Source organism: Lithobates pipiens, unplaced genomic scaffold (assembly GCF_037356315.1).
Source record: "Lithobates pipiens isolate NorthernLeopardFrog02 unplaced genomic scaffold, aLitPip1_a1.2 Scaffold_18, whole genome shotgun sequence".
In the NCBI taxonomy this organism is placed as follows: domain Eukaryota; kingdom Metazoa; phylum Chordata; class Amphibia; order Anura; family Ranidae; genus Lithobates; species Lithobates pipiens.
Window position 1 is genome coordinate 247,894,548 of NW_027507758.1, and position 17,683 is coordinate 247,912,230.

General features: G+C 42.2%; 1 protein-coding gene across 2 annotated transcripts in view; it reads right to left on the reverse strand.

The window, feature by feature from the left end:
• Positions 1-17,683, reverse strand: part of ECT2L (epithelial cell transforming 2 like) — a 73,139-nt gene that overhangs the window by 48,953 nt on the left and 6,503 nt on the right. The window contains exons 3-7 of one of the 2 annotated variants that reach the window (XM_077486752.1): positions 14,258-14,370; positions 12,018-12,180; positions 11,405-11,657; positions 7,150-7,283; positions 6,215-6,342 (exon numbers count right to left, since the gene is read on the reverse strand). In XM_077486752.1, the coding sequence (XP_077342878.1) occupies positions 6,215-6,342; positions 7,150-7,283; positions 11,405-11,657; positions 12,018-12,180; positions 14,258-14,370 (791 nt within the window). The remainder of the gene's footprint in view (positions 1-6,214; positions 6,343-7,149; positions 7,284-11,404; positions 11,658-12,017; positions 12,181-14,257; positions 14,371-17,683) is intronic. The other variant, XM_077486753.1, reaches the window with a different exon arrangement.

Sequence of the window (17,683 nt, forward strand, 5' to 3'; positions counted from 1 at the left end):
CGTTAACGGCCTCCCAGAATTCTGCTCTCGCGCGCCCCCTGGGGCGCGCACTCGAGAGCATCCGTGACACCCGGCGCATCACGGATCACAGTAAACGGCCGCTCGTCGCGGCCGTTTACTATGTGATCGCTCCGTCAAATGACGGAGTGATCACTTGTAAACAAACTGGCGTCATATTATGACGCCGGTTCCTCCCTCCCCTCTCTGTACCGATCGGTACAGCGGAGGGGAAAGAGATCGGTGTCAGCAGCAATGTGGGCTGCATCTGCAGTGCCCACATCGCTGCTCACCGAATTTAACCCCTCAATTCCCTGCCAATACTCTGCAATACCAGTGCATACTCTGCAATACCAGTGCATACTCTGCAGTACCCCCCATTACTCTGCAGTACGCCCATTACTCTGCAGTACCCTGCCATTACTCTGCAGTACCCCCCAATACTCTGCAGTACCCCCCAATACTCTGCAGTACCCCCCAATACTCTGCAGTACCCCCCAATACTCTGCAGTACCCCGCCATTACTCTGCAGTGCAGTACCCTGCCATTACTCTGCAGTGCAGTACCCTGCCATTACTCTGCAGTACCCTGTCATTACTCTGCAGTACCCCCCAATACTCTGTAGTACCCCCCAATACTCTGTAGTACCCCCCAATACTCTGCAGTACCCTGCCATTACTCTGCAGTACCCGCCAATACTCTGCAGTACCCGCCAATACTCTGCAGTACCCCGCCAATACTCTGCAGTACCCCGCCAATACTCTGCAGTACCCGCCAATACTCTGCAGTACCCGCCAATACTCTGCAGTACCCCGCCATTACTCTGCAGTACCCCGCCATTACTCTGCAGTACCCCGCCATTACTCTGCAGTACCCCGCCATTACTCTGCAGTACCCCGCCATTACTCTGCAGTACCCCGCCATTACTCTGCAGTGCAGTACCCTGCCATTACTCTGCAGTACCCTGCCATTACTCTGGAGTACCCCCCAATACTCTGGAGTACCCTGCCATTACTCTGCAGTACCCTGCCATTACTCTGTAGTACCCCCCAATACTCTGCAGTACCCTGCCATTACTCTGCAGTACCCGCCATTACTCTGCAGTACCCCGCCATTACTCTGCAGTACCCCGCCATTACTCTGCAGTACCCCGCCATTACTCTGCAGTGCAGTACCCTGCCATTACTCTGCAGTACCGTGCCATTACTCTGCAGTACCCCCCAATACTCTGGAGTACCCCCCAATACTCTGGAGTACCCTGCCATTACTCTGTAGTACCCCCCAATACTCTGCAGTACCCTGCCATTACTCTGCAGTACCCCCCAATACTCTTCAGTACCCCCAATACTCTTCAGTACCCTGCCATAAATTGCCATACCCAGCCATACTCAGAGATACCCAGCCATACTCGGAGATACCCAGCCATACTCGGTGATACCCTGAAATACCCAGCCATAGACGCCCCCCACCCCTCACCGCCCTCCGGTGCTTCTACCAACTCGCCAGTACGATCAAAGCCAGAATCTTTTTATTTATTTATTTATTTTTTATTTCAGGCTTCCCAGCCTAGAGGTGAGATGTGGGGTCATATTGACCCCCAGATCTCACTGTAAAGAGGACCTGTCACCCCATATTCCTATTACAAGGGATGTTTACATTCCTTGTAATAGGAATAAAAGTGATCAAAAATGTATTTTTGGGGAAAAAAATGTCAAACTAAAATAAATAAAGTAAAATGAACAATAAAAAATAAATAAAAAAATTTAAAGCGCCCCTGTCCCCATGTGCTCGCATGCAGAAGCGAACGCATGCGTAAGCCCCGCCCACATATGAAAACGGTGTTCAAACCACACATGTGAGGTATCACCGCGAACGTTAGAGCGAGAGCAATAATTCTAGTCCTAGACCTCCTCTGCAATTCAAAACATGTAACCAGTAAAAAAAATGTAAAGCGTCGCCTATGGGGATTTTTTAAGTAGCGACGTTTGGCACCATACCACGGGCATGTGCAATTTTGAAGAGTGACATGTTAGGTATCTATTTACTCAGCATAACTTCATCTTTCACTTTATGCAAAAATTGGGCTAACTTTACTGTTTTTTTTGTATTTTTTTAAGCACAAAACTGTTTTTTCCCCCAAAAAAACGCGTTTGAAAAATTGCTGCGCAAATACCGTGTGAGATAAAAATTTGCAACGACCACCATTGTATTCTCCAGGGTCTTTGCTAAAAAAAAATATATAATGTTTTGGGGTTCTCTGTAATTTTCTAGCAAATAAATGATGATTTTTACATGTAGGAGAGAAATGTCAGAATTGTCCTGGGTGCTCCAGAACGCCTGATGGTGCTCCCTGCAAGTTGGGCCTCTGTATGTGGCCACGCTGTGTAAAAGTCTCACACATGTGGTATCCCCGTACTCGGGAGTAATAGCAGAATGTGTTTTGGGGTGTAATTTGTGGTATGCATATGATGTGTGTGAGAAATAACCTGATAATATGACAATTTTGTGGGGAAAAAAAAAAAGGAAAAAAAATCTTGATTTTGCAAAGAATTGTGGGAAAAAATATCAACTTCAAAAAACTCATCATGCCTCTTACTAAATACATTGGAATGTCTTCTTTCCAAAAAGGGGTCATTTGGGGGGTATTTGTACTTTTCTGGCATGTTAGGGTCTCAAGAATTGAAATAGGCCGTCAGTACTTCAGGTGTGATCAATTTTCAGATATTGGCACCATAGCTTGTGGACTCTATAACTTTCACAAAGACCAAATAATATCCACCAATTTGTACTTATTTTTACCAAAGATATGTAGTAGTATAAATTTTGGCCAAAATTTATGAAGAAAAAATTACTAATCTGCTAAATTTTATAACAGAAACGAAGAAAAATTCATTTTTTCGCAGAATTTTCGGTCTTTTTTCTTTTATAGCACAAAAAAAAAAAAAAACTGAGAGGTGATTAAATACCACCAAAAGAAAGCTCTATTTGTGTGAAAAAAAGGACAAAAATTTCATATAGGTCCAGTGTTGCATGACTGAGTAATTGTCATTCAAAATGTGAGAGCACCAAAAGCTGAAAATTGGTCTGGTTATTAAGGGTGTTTAAGTGCCCAGTGGTCAAGTGGTTAAAAATCCCCATAGGCGACGCTTTCAATTTTTTTAACGGTTACATGTTTGAGTTACAGAAGAGGTCTAGGGCTAGAGTTATTGCTCTCGTTTGCAGCGATACTTCACATGTGTGGTTTGAACATCATTTTCATATGTGGGCGGGACTTACATATGTGTTCCCTTCTGCATGCGAGCACATGGGGACAGGGGCGCTTTAAATTTTTATTTTTATTGTTCATTTTACTTTATTTATTTTAGTTTGACATTTTATTCCCCAAAAAGAATTTTTTTGATCACTTTTATTCCTATTACAAGGAATGTAAACATCCCTTGTAATAGGAATATGACATGACAGGTCCTCTTTACAGTGAGATATGGGGTCAATAAGACCCCGCATCTCACCTCTAGGCTGGGAAGCCTGAAATAAAAAAATAAAAAAAGGATTCTGGCTTTGATCGTATTGGCGAGTCGGTAGAAGCACCGGAGGGCGGCGGGAGGGGGATGGGGGGGACGTCTATGGCTGGGTATTGCAGGGTATCTCCGAGTATGGCTGGGTATGGCAATTTATCGCAGAGTATTGGCAGGGTATTGCAGAGTATTGGCAGGGTATTGCAGAGTATTGGCAGAGTATTGCAGAGTTTTGGCAGAGTATTGCAGAGTATTGGCTGGTAATGCAGAGTATTGGCTGGTAATGTAGAGTATTTGCGGGTATTGCAGAGTATTGGCGGGTATTGCAGAGTATTGGCGGGTATTGCAGAGTATTGGCGGGTATTGCAGAGTATTGGCGGGAATTGAAGAGTATTGGCGGGTATTGCAGAGTATTGGCAGGGTATTGCAGAGTACTGGCAGGGTGTTGCAAAGTATTGGCAGGGTGTTGCAGAGTATTGGCAGGGTATTGCAGAGTATTGGCAGAGTATTGGCGGGTATTGCAGAGTATTGGCTGGTATTGCAGAGTATTGGCTGGTATTGCAGAGTATTGGGTATTGCAGAGTATTGGGTATTGCAGAGTATTGGGTATTGCAGAGTATTGGCAGGTATTGCAGAGTATTGGCAGGGAATTGAGGGGTTCAATTCGGTGAGCAGTAATGTGGGCACTGCAGATGCAGCGGAGGGAGGAACCGGAACAGGAACCATAACATGGCGCCGGTTTGTTTACAAGTTATCACTCCGTCATTTGACGGAGCGATCCCGTGGTAAACGGCCGCGATGAGTGGCCATTTACCGTGATCCGTGATGGACCCGGCGGTCACGGATGCTCTCGAGTGCACGCCCCAGGGGGCGCGCGAGAGCGGAATTCTGAGAGGACGTCATATGACGGCCTCTCAGAGTTAAGAAACCACCCTGTAGCCGTCATTCGGCTATGGGGCGGTTGTTAAGTGGTTAAAGTCAATGGATCCGAAAGTCAAAAATCAAAAGTGCCCATTTTAAAGGCTTATATGCAATTAATTTGGTATACAATGGTTATAGGGGTCTGGGTCCTGCCCTGGGGGACATGTCTAGAATCTGCTGAAGCAATAATTGCATTTATAAAGCCAAAAAATGTAATTTTCCCTGCAAGCTGCCTTTATTTTTGCTCAGTAACAGCTGGGGAGCCAGTGTGTATGATGAGGCCACAATGTAGTGCACTGGGAACAAGATTAGAGATTTTTTGGATACATTCTGGTGTAATTTTGACTTTGGATAGAAGTAACGAGTGTATAAAAATTAGTTTTTGGGTGTCGGTGGCACCTTCCCACCGTCACCTTATACAGGTAATCTCGATGAAAGCAAGAATTGGCCTTGCTGTAAAAAATTGCAATGATATGCATCTGTAAACTTGCAGTAACGCACAAAACTATATGGTGTTAAACTGGCAGTGACGCACACAGAAGTAAATGGCGTTAAACTGACAGTAATGCTATCAAATAGAAGGTGTTCAACCTTCTGACACTATCTGAACTGTCCCTACTCTAGCTATACACTAATGTCAAGATTACGGACACGGTCTCACTACACTACAGTGACTCTATTTGAGCTGTCCCTACTCTAGCTGCATACTATGCAAAGCTGAATAATGGTCCTCCTGACTATACTCACACTATACCTAGACTGACACTAAACTAATATTCTACACTGACAATTGAAGCAAAATAGCACAGTATAGCATACTAAGTAACCAATAGCACTGAACAGAGCCCTGTTCTATCTTTTTCCACGGCAAAATCACACTGAAAATCGCTGCTATTGAAAAAATACTTTGATACTGTGGGGCGGTAATGAGCCATGATTGGATAAAGTCATGATGACAGTGTCCAATCATAACTCTGACAGTGCTCTGTGCCCTGATTGGCTGAAGCTTTCACTTTTCACTGTTCAGTGCCGCAATGCATTGTGGTCAGTTCGGGGGTGAAAAAACATTTATTCAGCTGTTTGCGGAACGTCCGAAGAAAAAAGTCCTGCCTTTTGATTTTTCATCTTCCCTCGACTTTTGGGTCCAGTAGTAAATGCCAGTTTATCAGATTAGACAGGATTGCTAATGCCTCAACTATTGCCAGGGGTTATCTTTTGCTACTCTTGGAAGAGGTTCAATCTAGATCTGTTTCAAATGATGAGTCACATATTGCTGTAAAGACAAATAGGCTTCAATTTGTGTGTTGGTATCATGGCTTTTCTGTATGTGTTTTTGTGGCATATTCTACATAAAGTGAACCCTGATAGTGAAGAATTCCAGAGCATGAATTTTAACAGAACCACGTGATTGGTGGTAGGATCAACCCAAGTTGTAAGAAATCTTTGAGATCGTTTGTTGAGAGTGTGCCAATGTCACTAAGGGTAATGTCTTCTCCAATTATGGTGATACAATGTACTATGTTGTTAAAAATCATCTCACATGTACCTAAGTGGACAGGGCAGATACTGGAATGGATTCCCCTGCTGACTTTCTCCCTCCACAAGAATCACAAGTCAATGCAGCAGTTTCTCCTGCTCAGCAAGTGCCTGGGCCCCCCTTTGGAACTGATTGAGCCCGGGCCCAGTACCGCCTTATCCAGTACCTCTGTACCACCTTATCAGCGGCCCTGATCACAGGTATGTGTGTGGGTAAATGATCTGATCCAAAATAATTTGTTCACCTTGTGGGTAACGAGTCTATTGATTGTTCTACAAGCTTCTTTTCCAAAGCCAAGGTGAAGCTGGGTGTGTGGTTTTCTTCTTTTAAGAGCCAACTTGTCAAAGGTTTTTCTGAGAATGTATCTTTATCCTGAAACAAAGGCAATCATATTAACTTCATAAACGAATCCAAAAAAAAGGATAGACGATCACCATACGCATACTGTTATCAATGTTTACACCTATGTATCTTACATTGACTACAACTGAGAGTGCTAGGGTTGAGAACCATTAAGAACTAAATAAAAAGTGGCATAGCCACAATTCTGGCTATGACTTTTAAAGTGTATGTCAAGCCAAAAAGATTTTTCCAAAATGTTTTAAAGTGGAGAAGAATTACAACCACTGTCTATTGCTCTCTGGAGCTCCATTACAAAGAGATATCCTCATTTCCTGTCCTGCTGACAATGGATTCACCAGACAGAAAGTGAGCGCAAATCTGCAACAGTGACATAGAAAGAAAGAAAGAGTAGACAGGGGAATGCCTTCCCCTACTCTACTTAAGAAAAAGCATTTTTGTTTCTGTCTTTGAGGGTATTGTAGAGTTCCTCTCACTTCCTATCTGGTAATATGTCAGCAGGACAGGAATCAAGAGACATTCTCTAATGGAGCCCTGGATAGGAGTAAAAACCTGACATGGGTTCCAAACCATCCAAACTCTTTTTCTTAGTAAAATAATATCTTCTTTGCATATTAAATTTAATTTTGGGAACTTTACAGATTTCCGAATAAACAAATATTAAAAAAACAATGTTTTCAATGTATAAAATATTTTTACGGATTCACAATATATAACGTAAAAGCATGCCAGATAAAGTGCTAACACTTCTTAATATATGTAAACTGTAATACACAATAAAACCATTAAAAAAATCTTTTTTTTCCTTTCTCATTTCACCTTAATTAACCACAGTGCTGCTTGCATTGAAGCCTGGTCAGTTAGACTCATAGACTGTGTTAAGCTTATTTTAGAGTTCTCGGCTGATCTCCAAGCTCCACTCATCCAAGGTGGCCGGTTTTTCAAGAGCTCTTCTAAAAAACAAAAAACAGACCTCCATATTTAAATACTTCTGAGACACGTAATTATTACTGAAGGGGGGAAATGTTAACAGATACTGTAAGTGCACCTTTAGATCAAGAATTAGTATGCTGGTGATTGATGTATAGAAGCATGCCTTGTAACAAAAACTGTACTTCCAATACATGGGCTGTCAAGAATCAGAATAGGTTTTATTAGCTTCAGCTTTCATAGACAACTTTATTACTGGAAGTTCACGCAATACTAGTGACTAGAGAGATGCAGTTTGGTTCATAAGGAATAATTGCTGGTCTCCTTAGATTCTGTCTTCAGTGATTAACATTGGCTCATTATTTTATGGTTTAAATTAGTTTAGGTTAGTTAATGATAGGCAGAACTGTTTTTAGATATGAAGAGAGTGGATAGGTATTAGAACACCTGTCTGTTTTTCATTCCTGTCTGTACTCATTGGGGAGATTTGCCCCCTCTAGTTGTCCCAATTACTGTTATCACCAAAAGTGAAAGAAAATCTCCCCAATGAGCAGAGGCCAAAAAACTGTCAGAGGGAAAAACCCCTCCCTTACTCTAGTCAAAATAAAGAAAAAAAAATCTCTTTAGCTCTAATTTAACAATCTGCTGTCCTTACGATAGTGGAAATGTGTCTTTCTTCATAATGGAAGTAGCAGCTCCATACACTTAAAAATGACTGTAAGATAAAACCATTTTTTTTAAATATGTCATGGGGGGGGGGGGGGGGGGCAAGATGTTATGACAACAGAATCTCCAATACTTCCACAGAGTGTGGTAGCATGGTTCTAAAGCCTGGTACACACTGAGGATTTTGCAAGAAGGTGTCTGTACTCCCCCCCCCCCCCCGGCCAGAACACACCAGTCAGTGCTAGCAGCCAGAGCGTTGATCGGATGCTGATCAGCATCTGTTTTTCCACCATGCTTGTTCGATAGAACTCGGACGATTGGTCAGACTCTGTTGGACAGGCTGCTGTACACATGGGCCAAACATTGGCCAGTTTCCTACCCTATTATTCCCCTGTTGGACCATCACTAATAGGGATATGTGGGGCAGGAAAGGGCAGGCAAGCTTTGGCACTATCAGGTAATGTTGAAGCTATGCCTATCAGAAGGTCTTGCGATTCAGCCATGATAGAAGGTTCAGGAGGCTTCTGCAGGTATGCACACCATACCTCCCGTAGTTTTCCCCACTACTCCAGTGACGGTATTTACCAAGTTTTAAAATGTATTGTAATATGTAGAAATAAAAAGTAAATAGTTTAAAGAATGTATTAATTTTTAACATATTTCTCGAGGCAGCCATTATGACACCATATTACGTTCAAAATTACAGTACAGTACTGTATTACAGTACAAAAACCTTCCACTGTCTGAGCCTCCCCCACCGAGAAGCCACATGGGAGACACAGCAAACAAGTGGAAGAAGGTGCTCTGGTCAGATGAAACCAAAATTTAACTTTTTGGCCTAAAAGCAAAACGGTATGTGTGACCGAAAACTAACACTGCACAACACCCTGAATACACCGTATAACATGTTGTGGGGATGCTTTTCTTCAGCAGGGACAGGGAAGCTGGTCAGAGTTGATGGGAAGATGGATGGAGCCAAAAACTGGGCAATCCTAGAAGCAAACCTGATTTTGTAAACAACTTGAGACTGGGGCGGAGGTTCACCTTCCACCAGGACAATGACCCTAAACATACAGCCAGAGCTACAATGGAATGGTTTAGGTCAGGGGTCTCAAACTGGCGGCCCTCCAGCTGTTGCAAAACTACAAGTCCCATCATGCCTCTGCCTGTGGGAGTTATGCTTGGAACTGTCAGCTTTGCAATGCCTCATGGGACTTGTAGTTTTGCAACAGCTGGAGGGGCACCAGTTTGAGACCCCTGGTTTAGATCAACACATTATTCATGTGTTAGAATGGCCCAAAGTCCAGACCTAAATCCAATTGAGAATCTGTGGCAAGACTTCAAAATTTGCTGTTCACAGACGCTCTTCATCCAATCTGACAGCGCTTAAACGATTTTGCAAAAAAGAATGGGCACAAATTTCCCTCTCTAGATGTGCAAAGCTGGTAGAGACATACCCAAAAAAGTATTGACTCTTGGGGGGGGGGGGGATGGTGCGCTGAATACAAATGCACACCACACTTTTTAGACACTCATAATAATTTTGAAAAACGATTATCATTTTCCTTCTACTTCACAATTATGTGCCACTTTATGTTGGTCTATCACATACAATCTCAATAAAATATATTTAAGTTTTTGGTTGTAACATGATAAAATGTGGAAAGTTTCAAGGGGTATCAATACTTTGTTAAGGCACTGTATATCTAAGCTATTTAAAATAGAAGCTGAGTGGTACTATTATTTTATTTTTCACAACCCTGTAATGATACTAGGTCTTTGTGAGGCAAAACGGTCAAAAAAAAGGTACGTAAACATTTTATTTACATCCCATTAATATACAAATACAGATTTTGTAATATAGATGGGTGGCTATTGCACATTAACTCTTTTGCTATGTATATAATAGATGTTAAATATTTTCCTAAATTCGGATAGGCTGGCAGATGCATCACTGGCAGCAATGGGTGGCATTTATATGCCCATTTTTGCTCCGTTATTGTGTTATCAGCATGATAACTTCTGACAAGTATTCCGACAACTGAGATAAAACCAGCCTGAAATTTGTGTTGGGGTGGGTGCTATAAATAGATTATCAGAGAGCTGGTCTATTCACAGCAAACCTCTGCAAGTTTCTTTGTTCCTTTGCCTATGTGGAGTGAGGGTGTGTGCCTTTCCTCCTATCAGCTGTCACACAGTGTATGCTCAGACTCCGCTACTATTGCTGGAAGAGAAAGTAAAAATTCTAACACAATGTTTACTTTATAAAGAATATATAAAGCTGAAGACAGCAGCTATACATGTAAAACATATGTAGGAGGATTTGTTTCATCTCTGTGTATCATCTGAGGCTGTTCACTTCACTGTGTATATGTGAGGGTTTACATCCACTTTAATTTTGTTTTAGATTAGTTAAAGCCCTTGTAAGATTTTCTACTACAATTTTTGTTCTCTGTTGGGGGGTTGTTCTCCTAATTCAGGACAGGAAGTGACAGATAATCTCTCCAACAGGAAAAAAAAATGTGTTTTAGTACAGTAGGTAAAAAATAAGCTTCAATCATAATTCATATTTTAATGTGGTCTGCGCTTTCCTGTCTGATTGATAACTTGCTTCCCTCATTTCTTATATAGGCATTTGATGGACAAGAAGTGAGAGGAAATTACCTTAAAGGGGTCAGAATTAAAAACCTTACAAGAAATTACAAACATACATCAAAATATATAAAATTTTCTGGGCCTCTTCTTTTACATATTCACATATTTTTAAGTGCGTTTATGATTAGAAGGTGTATAGGTATGCCAGGAGGTGGATGATACCAACATTGGATAGTTAGATTGTTGGGATTAACCATTATATCATAGCATCTTCTCTCTGCTGCTTCTCTCCCTTCATCTCATTGATGGGACACTTATGCCCTGTACACACGGTCGGACATTCCAACGGATTTTGTGCCAAACTTGTCTTGCATACACGCGGTCGGACAAAGTTGTCAGAAAATCCGATCGTTTTTAACAAGGTGACGTACAACACCTACGTTGGGATTATAAATGGGCCAGTAGCCAATAGCTGTGGTCTCTTAATTTATTCTGAGCATGCGTGGCACTTTGTCCGTCTGAATTGTCTACACACGATCGGAATTTAAACGATCGGATTTTGTTGTGTGTCAGAAATTCAGAAATTTGTTGTCAGACTTTGTGTGTCAGAAATTCAGACGGAAAAAATCAGATGGAGCCCACACACGATCAGAATTTCCGACAACACAATCCGATCGCACATTTTCCGTCGGAAAGTCTGACTGTGTGTACAGGGCATTAGGCTTTAATCTATACTAAATAACTTCATTATAAAATAAAGACTTTTTACATTACACTTATATAAACTAAAGAAATGTTTGTCACTGCTTTTACAAAATACAGCTTATTTAACCATCATATTTTATTTTCATGAGTTTGCTAACCAGTGTACACAAATGCTCACTTTTTTGCAGTGACAGCCTTTCCCGAAGCATTTTGCGCAGCCACTTTTCCTGTAGTTTTTCCTTCAGCTCCTCTTTTCCTTCCTTAGGCTCATTCAAAGTACCATATATCTCTGCAGCTTCCCTCGGAGTGAGATAGTCCAGGCTACAGGCACAGGAGATATAATGCCTTTTCCATGCACCATACTCATTGTCTGCTGGAGTGTATGGCAAAAACCAGCCAAACTTCGTGCACTTGGGCATCCACAGACAGTCCTGTATAATTTATATCAGTGAACACAGAGAGAAGTCATAATCTGATCAACTAGGTTGTACAGTAGTTATGTAAAAGGGATGTTTTACTAGAAGTTTTTTTAAATTACATTTTTGACTTGCATCAGTTCTGTCAGTTTCAGACAGATTCACAGAGGTATGTGTATCATGTCCATGAACCTGGAACTTTTAATATGAATAAAAGAAACTTAAACTTAAAAGAAACTTGGTAAACTTAACACTAGTCTTTATGAATTCCCCTGTCCGTGTTTAAAATGGCCTAATCTGTCTAATATTCAAGATATGCCCATTCAATTAACAAAATGCATCAAGACAGGATATCACAGATAACGCAAACTGTACCTGCTCAGCGAGGAACTTCCAGTGCCAGCTGACCCGTCCAGCAACACATAAGTCATGGGCATTCAGGAAGGAAAAAATATACAAAGACAGAAACCTGGGAATCACAGTGGTAAAGTCTAAATTGGTGACAGGACATTCTTCAGTGAACCAGTCTTGAACAAATCTACAAAAAAAAAAAAAAAAACACATGAATCATGGAATGAAAATTTTAAGAAATGGCAGTAAAAGATCTCTAAACCAAAGAAATAAATATCACTTTATTTGTGATGCGTTCTCGAAAATACATTAAGGGCTAGAATATCATGTTGCGGTAAGGCTGATAGGCTCATGACACATAGGCGATTCTGGCAGTATCAACAAATCGCCAGTGGAAGGACTGCCAAAAAAGGTTTCCTGTGTATCCCCATGAAATCCCTTGTTGGCTCAAAAGCTGCTGAATCTTTATTGCTACCTTGTTTCCCCAAAAATAAGCCCTACCCCGAAAACAAGACCTAGCGTGATAATTGGGGAGGGCTGCAATATAAGCCCTACCCTGAAAATAAGCCCTAGTAAAGTTAATTTAAAAAAAATGTAATCCACTTTGTAATGCGACCACACTGGCAGAGGGTGTAGTGTGTCAACTCCGGCAACTATCGTGCAAACTACCCCATCCACAGAAGCAGCTGACCCGCTGGAGGTCCTCTCCTCACGACTGACGTCTGTGCCCCCTCCCTCTGCAGTGCTTAGAGCGGGCTCACATCAGTGGGGATCTTGGCTCTTCCGTCTTCTCCCAGCTGAGGACTGTGGCCCCTTTCCTCTGCAGTGCTCGGAGCAGGCTCACATCAGTGGGGATCTCGAAGCGGAGAAGAAAAGCTCAGGCAGGTCACATGAGCACCCAGGGGTACAGTAAAAAAGGTACTTCTCATAAAACAGCCTCAAAGGGAGACACATTGCACCCTATACCAGCACAATCCTTTCACAAAACAGACTACATAATCCTAAAAGTACTTTAACCAAGATTTTTTGGGGGATTAAAATGATGTCAAAATACTGATACTAATAAAGACATCCCCTGAAAATAAGCCCTAGGGTCTTTTTTGTAGCCAAAATTTAGTTAAGATCCAGGCTTATTTTTGGGCAAACATGGTAGTGATGGAAGCGACATCTTGCTGGCTCAGCTAAAGAGGGAGCAACTCCATAGGGACACACAGGTAGCCTCTCAGCGATCCTGTGGATGGCAACTTTGATGACTGACAGCTAAAGGATCACTAGCACCAGAGTCATCTGTGTATCAACATAACAAATGCATGCTACTACAAGATGCACCAATACGTGTTCAAATGTGGTGTGTTGCGATACTATTTATTGTGTATGGAACTCCAACACAGTACAGTAGTGAGCAATGCACCTGTACTGTAGCGTGTCACAATGCACATGCCATGCACTGTAGTCAGCTGTGTTGCTTAACCAGTTCCCAACTGGCTCACGCAGATATACTGCAGCAGAATGACTCCCCTGGGCGAAATCCGGTATGGGTACATCCATTCCTTTAGCGGCCACCAAAGGGTGTGTGTGTGCCGCCGGTGGGTGCGATCACGTGCACGAGCACCAGCATGGGGATTTGTGTGTGTAAACATACAAACCCCTGTACTGTCAGGGAAGAGGAGCCATATCGTTTGTTCCTACTAAGTAGGGCTCTCCTCTCCTAGTCAATCCTATCCCCCCACAGTTAGAACACACTGAGGGAACACACAATTAACCCCTTGATCGCCCCCTAGTGTTAACCCCTTCCCTACCAGTGACATTTACACAGTAATCAGTGCCCTTTTATAGCACTGATCGCTGTATAAATGGCAATGGTCCCAAAAGTATCAAAAGTCTCCGATCTGTCCATCGCAATGTTGCAGTACCGCTAAAAATCACAGATCACCGATATTACTAGTATAAAAAAAATTCCACAAAAATTCCAAAAATAACTTTTGCACAAACCAATCAATATATACTTATTTTTTCTCCCACTGCAAGTCTATGAATTGGCCAACTCATTGAAGACAGTGCACCCTAATGTTGCTGGTATCTTAATACTTGTTAAGAGAAAGAGAGTGTAAATTGCACTAAGCCACTGGGACTCTGATGAATAATCCACCAATAAAATAACAGAAATATGGACAGAAACCCACTTAAAAGTGCCCATTTTTCAGATCTGCCTGTTTGATCAAAGGTTCTCTTTAGGTGAGCCAGTGTGTTTTTTCCTTACTTACTTTAGTTGTGATCTGCTGCTCCTAGTTAAAATAGAATGGAGAAACTGTTTGCGCTGCTTGTCCGTCCAGAGGTCATACCAATGCCCTATAAGATTCACTCTCTCCTGAAAGAGCTGTTAGCAAATTTGCGATTAATTGTAATAAATAAAAATGAGAAGTGTAGAAGTGAACACAGAGCTTTGAATGCAAAAGACAAAGAGAAGTCAAAGTGAAATTATGTAAATTCTGCAAAACATGACATTAATACGATATTCGAAGTAGGTTTTCACTGAAATATGATTAATGTGTTTTGTGCAAAAAATGCAAACTGGCCCTCCCACAAGCACCTTTTGTTAAATACAAATGAATGAGCTGCCCGCTGCTTTTTCCGAATATTAAAGAACAACTGTGTTTTTAAACAATCATATATTTATATTATATAGGCCTCAGTATCTTCTTTAGGAATCCTAAAACATGGTGGTTGGTAAAGGCTAAGTTCACCTTTTAGTAACATGTTGCACCCATATTCAAGGGATCCTCTTCCGGCACCCGCTGTGCCAATTTAAAAACAGCATTGAGCGTCATTATTTATTCGCAGAGTCCTGTGAATGATAACAAACGCCACCGCGGCAGACAGATAGCTTCTAGTCCTCAAACTGCGAGGGCACTGGTGAGCATCCTCATAATTAATTGATTCTCCCTGTTATTCAGTAACTGTCTGCCTGTATCTAAGGTACGGGCAGACAGCTGTACTGAGAGTCTGCGGGAGCCTGACATTGTACCCCAGAACTGCTGATTGCAGGTTTAATGCTCTGCAGGCACCTAAGAAGAAAAATGATAAATACACATTTTTACTTGTAAAAAAGTGCAATTTTTTTTTTACTAAAGTGAAGTTATCCTTTAAAGTTGACTATATAATTGGGCTAAATCATTTTCTAATGAAGGCCGCAATTGTCTTACTACCTGCTAACCACAGAAGAGAGAAGCACCTGATCTACATATTTACAAGTCAGAAGGTTGCCTTGGAACCAGTATGAAGCTTGTACATCAGGCAATAACAAGGGATGCTACCTCTGTTGCACTTTTAAATGTATTGAAAATGTTGGTTGTGCACTAAAGTGCACATATAAGTGCAGTGTTTTATTTTAACCCCTCCTCCAGTGCAGTGGTTGTGGTAAACCTGATCTGACCACAGGCTCCCACCCTGTTCTTCCCTTCCTCATATCCAGACAGGACCTTATTTGTACTATTGGGTGGGGATCCACGTGACTATTGTACTGTCTCTTTCAGTGCCAGGTGCAGAAACGCATATGATGAAATTTACTAAAACGGGAGTGCAAAATCTGGTGCAGCGGTGCATAGAAACCAATCATCACCAGGTTTTTGTTGTCAAATCTTAATTGAACCAGCTGAAGCCAGACGCTGATTGGCCACCATGCACAGTGCTCCAGTTTTAGTAAATCAACATGATGTCTAAAATGTTCACAAGCAGCAATTCACATAGAATACCCTAAACAAGACTAAAGAAGCAGACAAAGAACAAACATAAGCAACATAAGTAAGCATTCAGACAGAACACTAACTGGAGCCTGCAAAGAATTGCAACTGCTGAGGCTCCCTCAGACTGTTCCTCCAGCTGCAAATATGTACTGAGGTTGGACTTCATTGCACTTATGCTCCACTGAGAATTACAAGTTCCTCTGCTGCAGTGGAAGATGGGACTTGCATTCTCTCCAATCATAGATCTCTACACAGCCACATGAAATAAAAAGATAATAACAGGCTCTGCAAGAAGAACCTCGATCTTCAAGATAAGGGGGTGGTTTGGAGGTGAGTAGCTACAGACTCTGACCATGTTACAAGCTAAATATTTGGATAATCTTTATTTTTTCAAAAAACAGATAACATGTCATGTTCAACATTCGTAAGGTAAAATCTCAGGCTCATGTGGGCTCGTTGTGCATAAACCTTGCATACAAATGAATTGAACACAGAAGTATATAGTATAAGGAAGAAGTACCCTGGGAATATCTTGCAAGGTAACAGAAAGGCTATCCTCTAAAAAGGTTCTAAGGAGGTCGCAGTGGGTGCAGTCCCCATGGATATCTGAGATAAGTGTGCGAGACAGCTAATGCATATAGGCCTTGGTTTGGTAGCCTCACTATGTGTGTTAAGCCAACGGGGGCTATCAATTCCTCAATGAAAGTATAGAACCCTGGCCCGCGGCTGCGGCGGAGGGAGGGGGCCAACATAGTGTCCTGTTAACCTCCCCCCGCCCACGTGTGCACCAGAGAGTAATATATTTTAAGCTCTGTGGGGATAAACAGCGCCCCCTTAAATAAGGAGCCTGCCACGCGAGCGTAGAGGCATCAGGTCTAATAATATCATATTGAGTAAATCCTGGACAAGCATCCATGCAACAGAAAATGTGTGTCATTCCTAAGGGGTTTAGGAAAGAGAACAGGAGAAAAAAAGAGATAGAAAAAAAAAACAAAAAAACAGGAGAGGGGGGAAAAAAAGAACGGGGGGGGGAATGATCAGGTCATACCTGGAACCTTGTAAGAAGCTTTCGTCACACCCACACCGAGCACATCCCATCTGGTTAAGATATGGTGGTCCTCCGGAGTCCGATAACTGCTGTATGGCAAAAAGTTGTATCCCTGTCCTCTAGGTTTTCACATGCCTACGGGTTTTAAGGAATGGGTCTGCCAGTTCTATTAGAGCTGTGTCCAAGCTGGAGGGCATGTGACTCGGGTCTGAAACATTCAAACCAGGGTGTCCAGACACTGGTAAATCAGTCCCTGGAGCCCCGGCAGGTCGTTATCCATTCCTCTGCCTCCCGGATGTCATTCACCCTTCTGACCCACTCTTCCTGGGTAGGGATTCTGGGCTGCTTCCAGTAAATTGGAAGCAGGCACTGTGCTGCATTTAGTAAATGGGGCAGTGTGCTTTTCTTATATTGGCAAAAGCATATGATTAGGGGATATTCCCCCATATGTGGATAAGTGAGCCTCTGTGTCCACATCCTCTCCAGCAAACCTCAGACCCAGAGGGGTAGAAACGTGCCAAGTCTGTTGGTACCCGGTACTAGCGGGACAGTATCTTATAGTTTGTTTCCTGGGTTTTGGAGTCAATAGAGGATGAGTGAGCTGATATAGGCGAGTTAGTTGTGTTTCCGTGAGTTTGTGGCCGAAGTCTCTTTACCATCTCCGAATGTAGGCGTGTTTAGGTTTATGCACAGCAGAGCCCAGCAGACGATACGATTCTGACACCATGTGGGGTATTGGTTCGTCATCTACGAAGAGTTGTTTGAACGAGGTGATGGAGGAGGAGTCGCTAATGGAGTGGCCATGTGTGTAAAAAAAGTTAATTTGTCTATACCTCCAGAAATTCATGCGGGAGCCATGATGTCTGGCTTGGAGGGTGTCAAAAGATAGAAGCTTATCA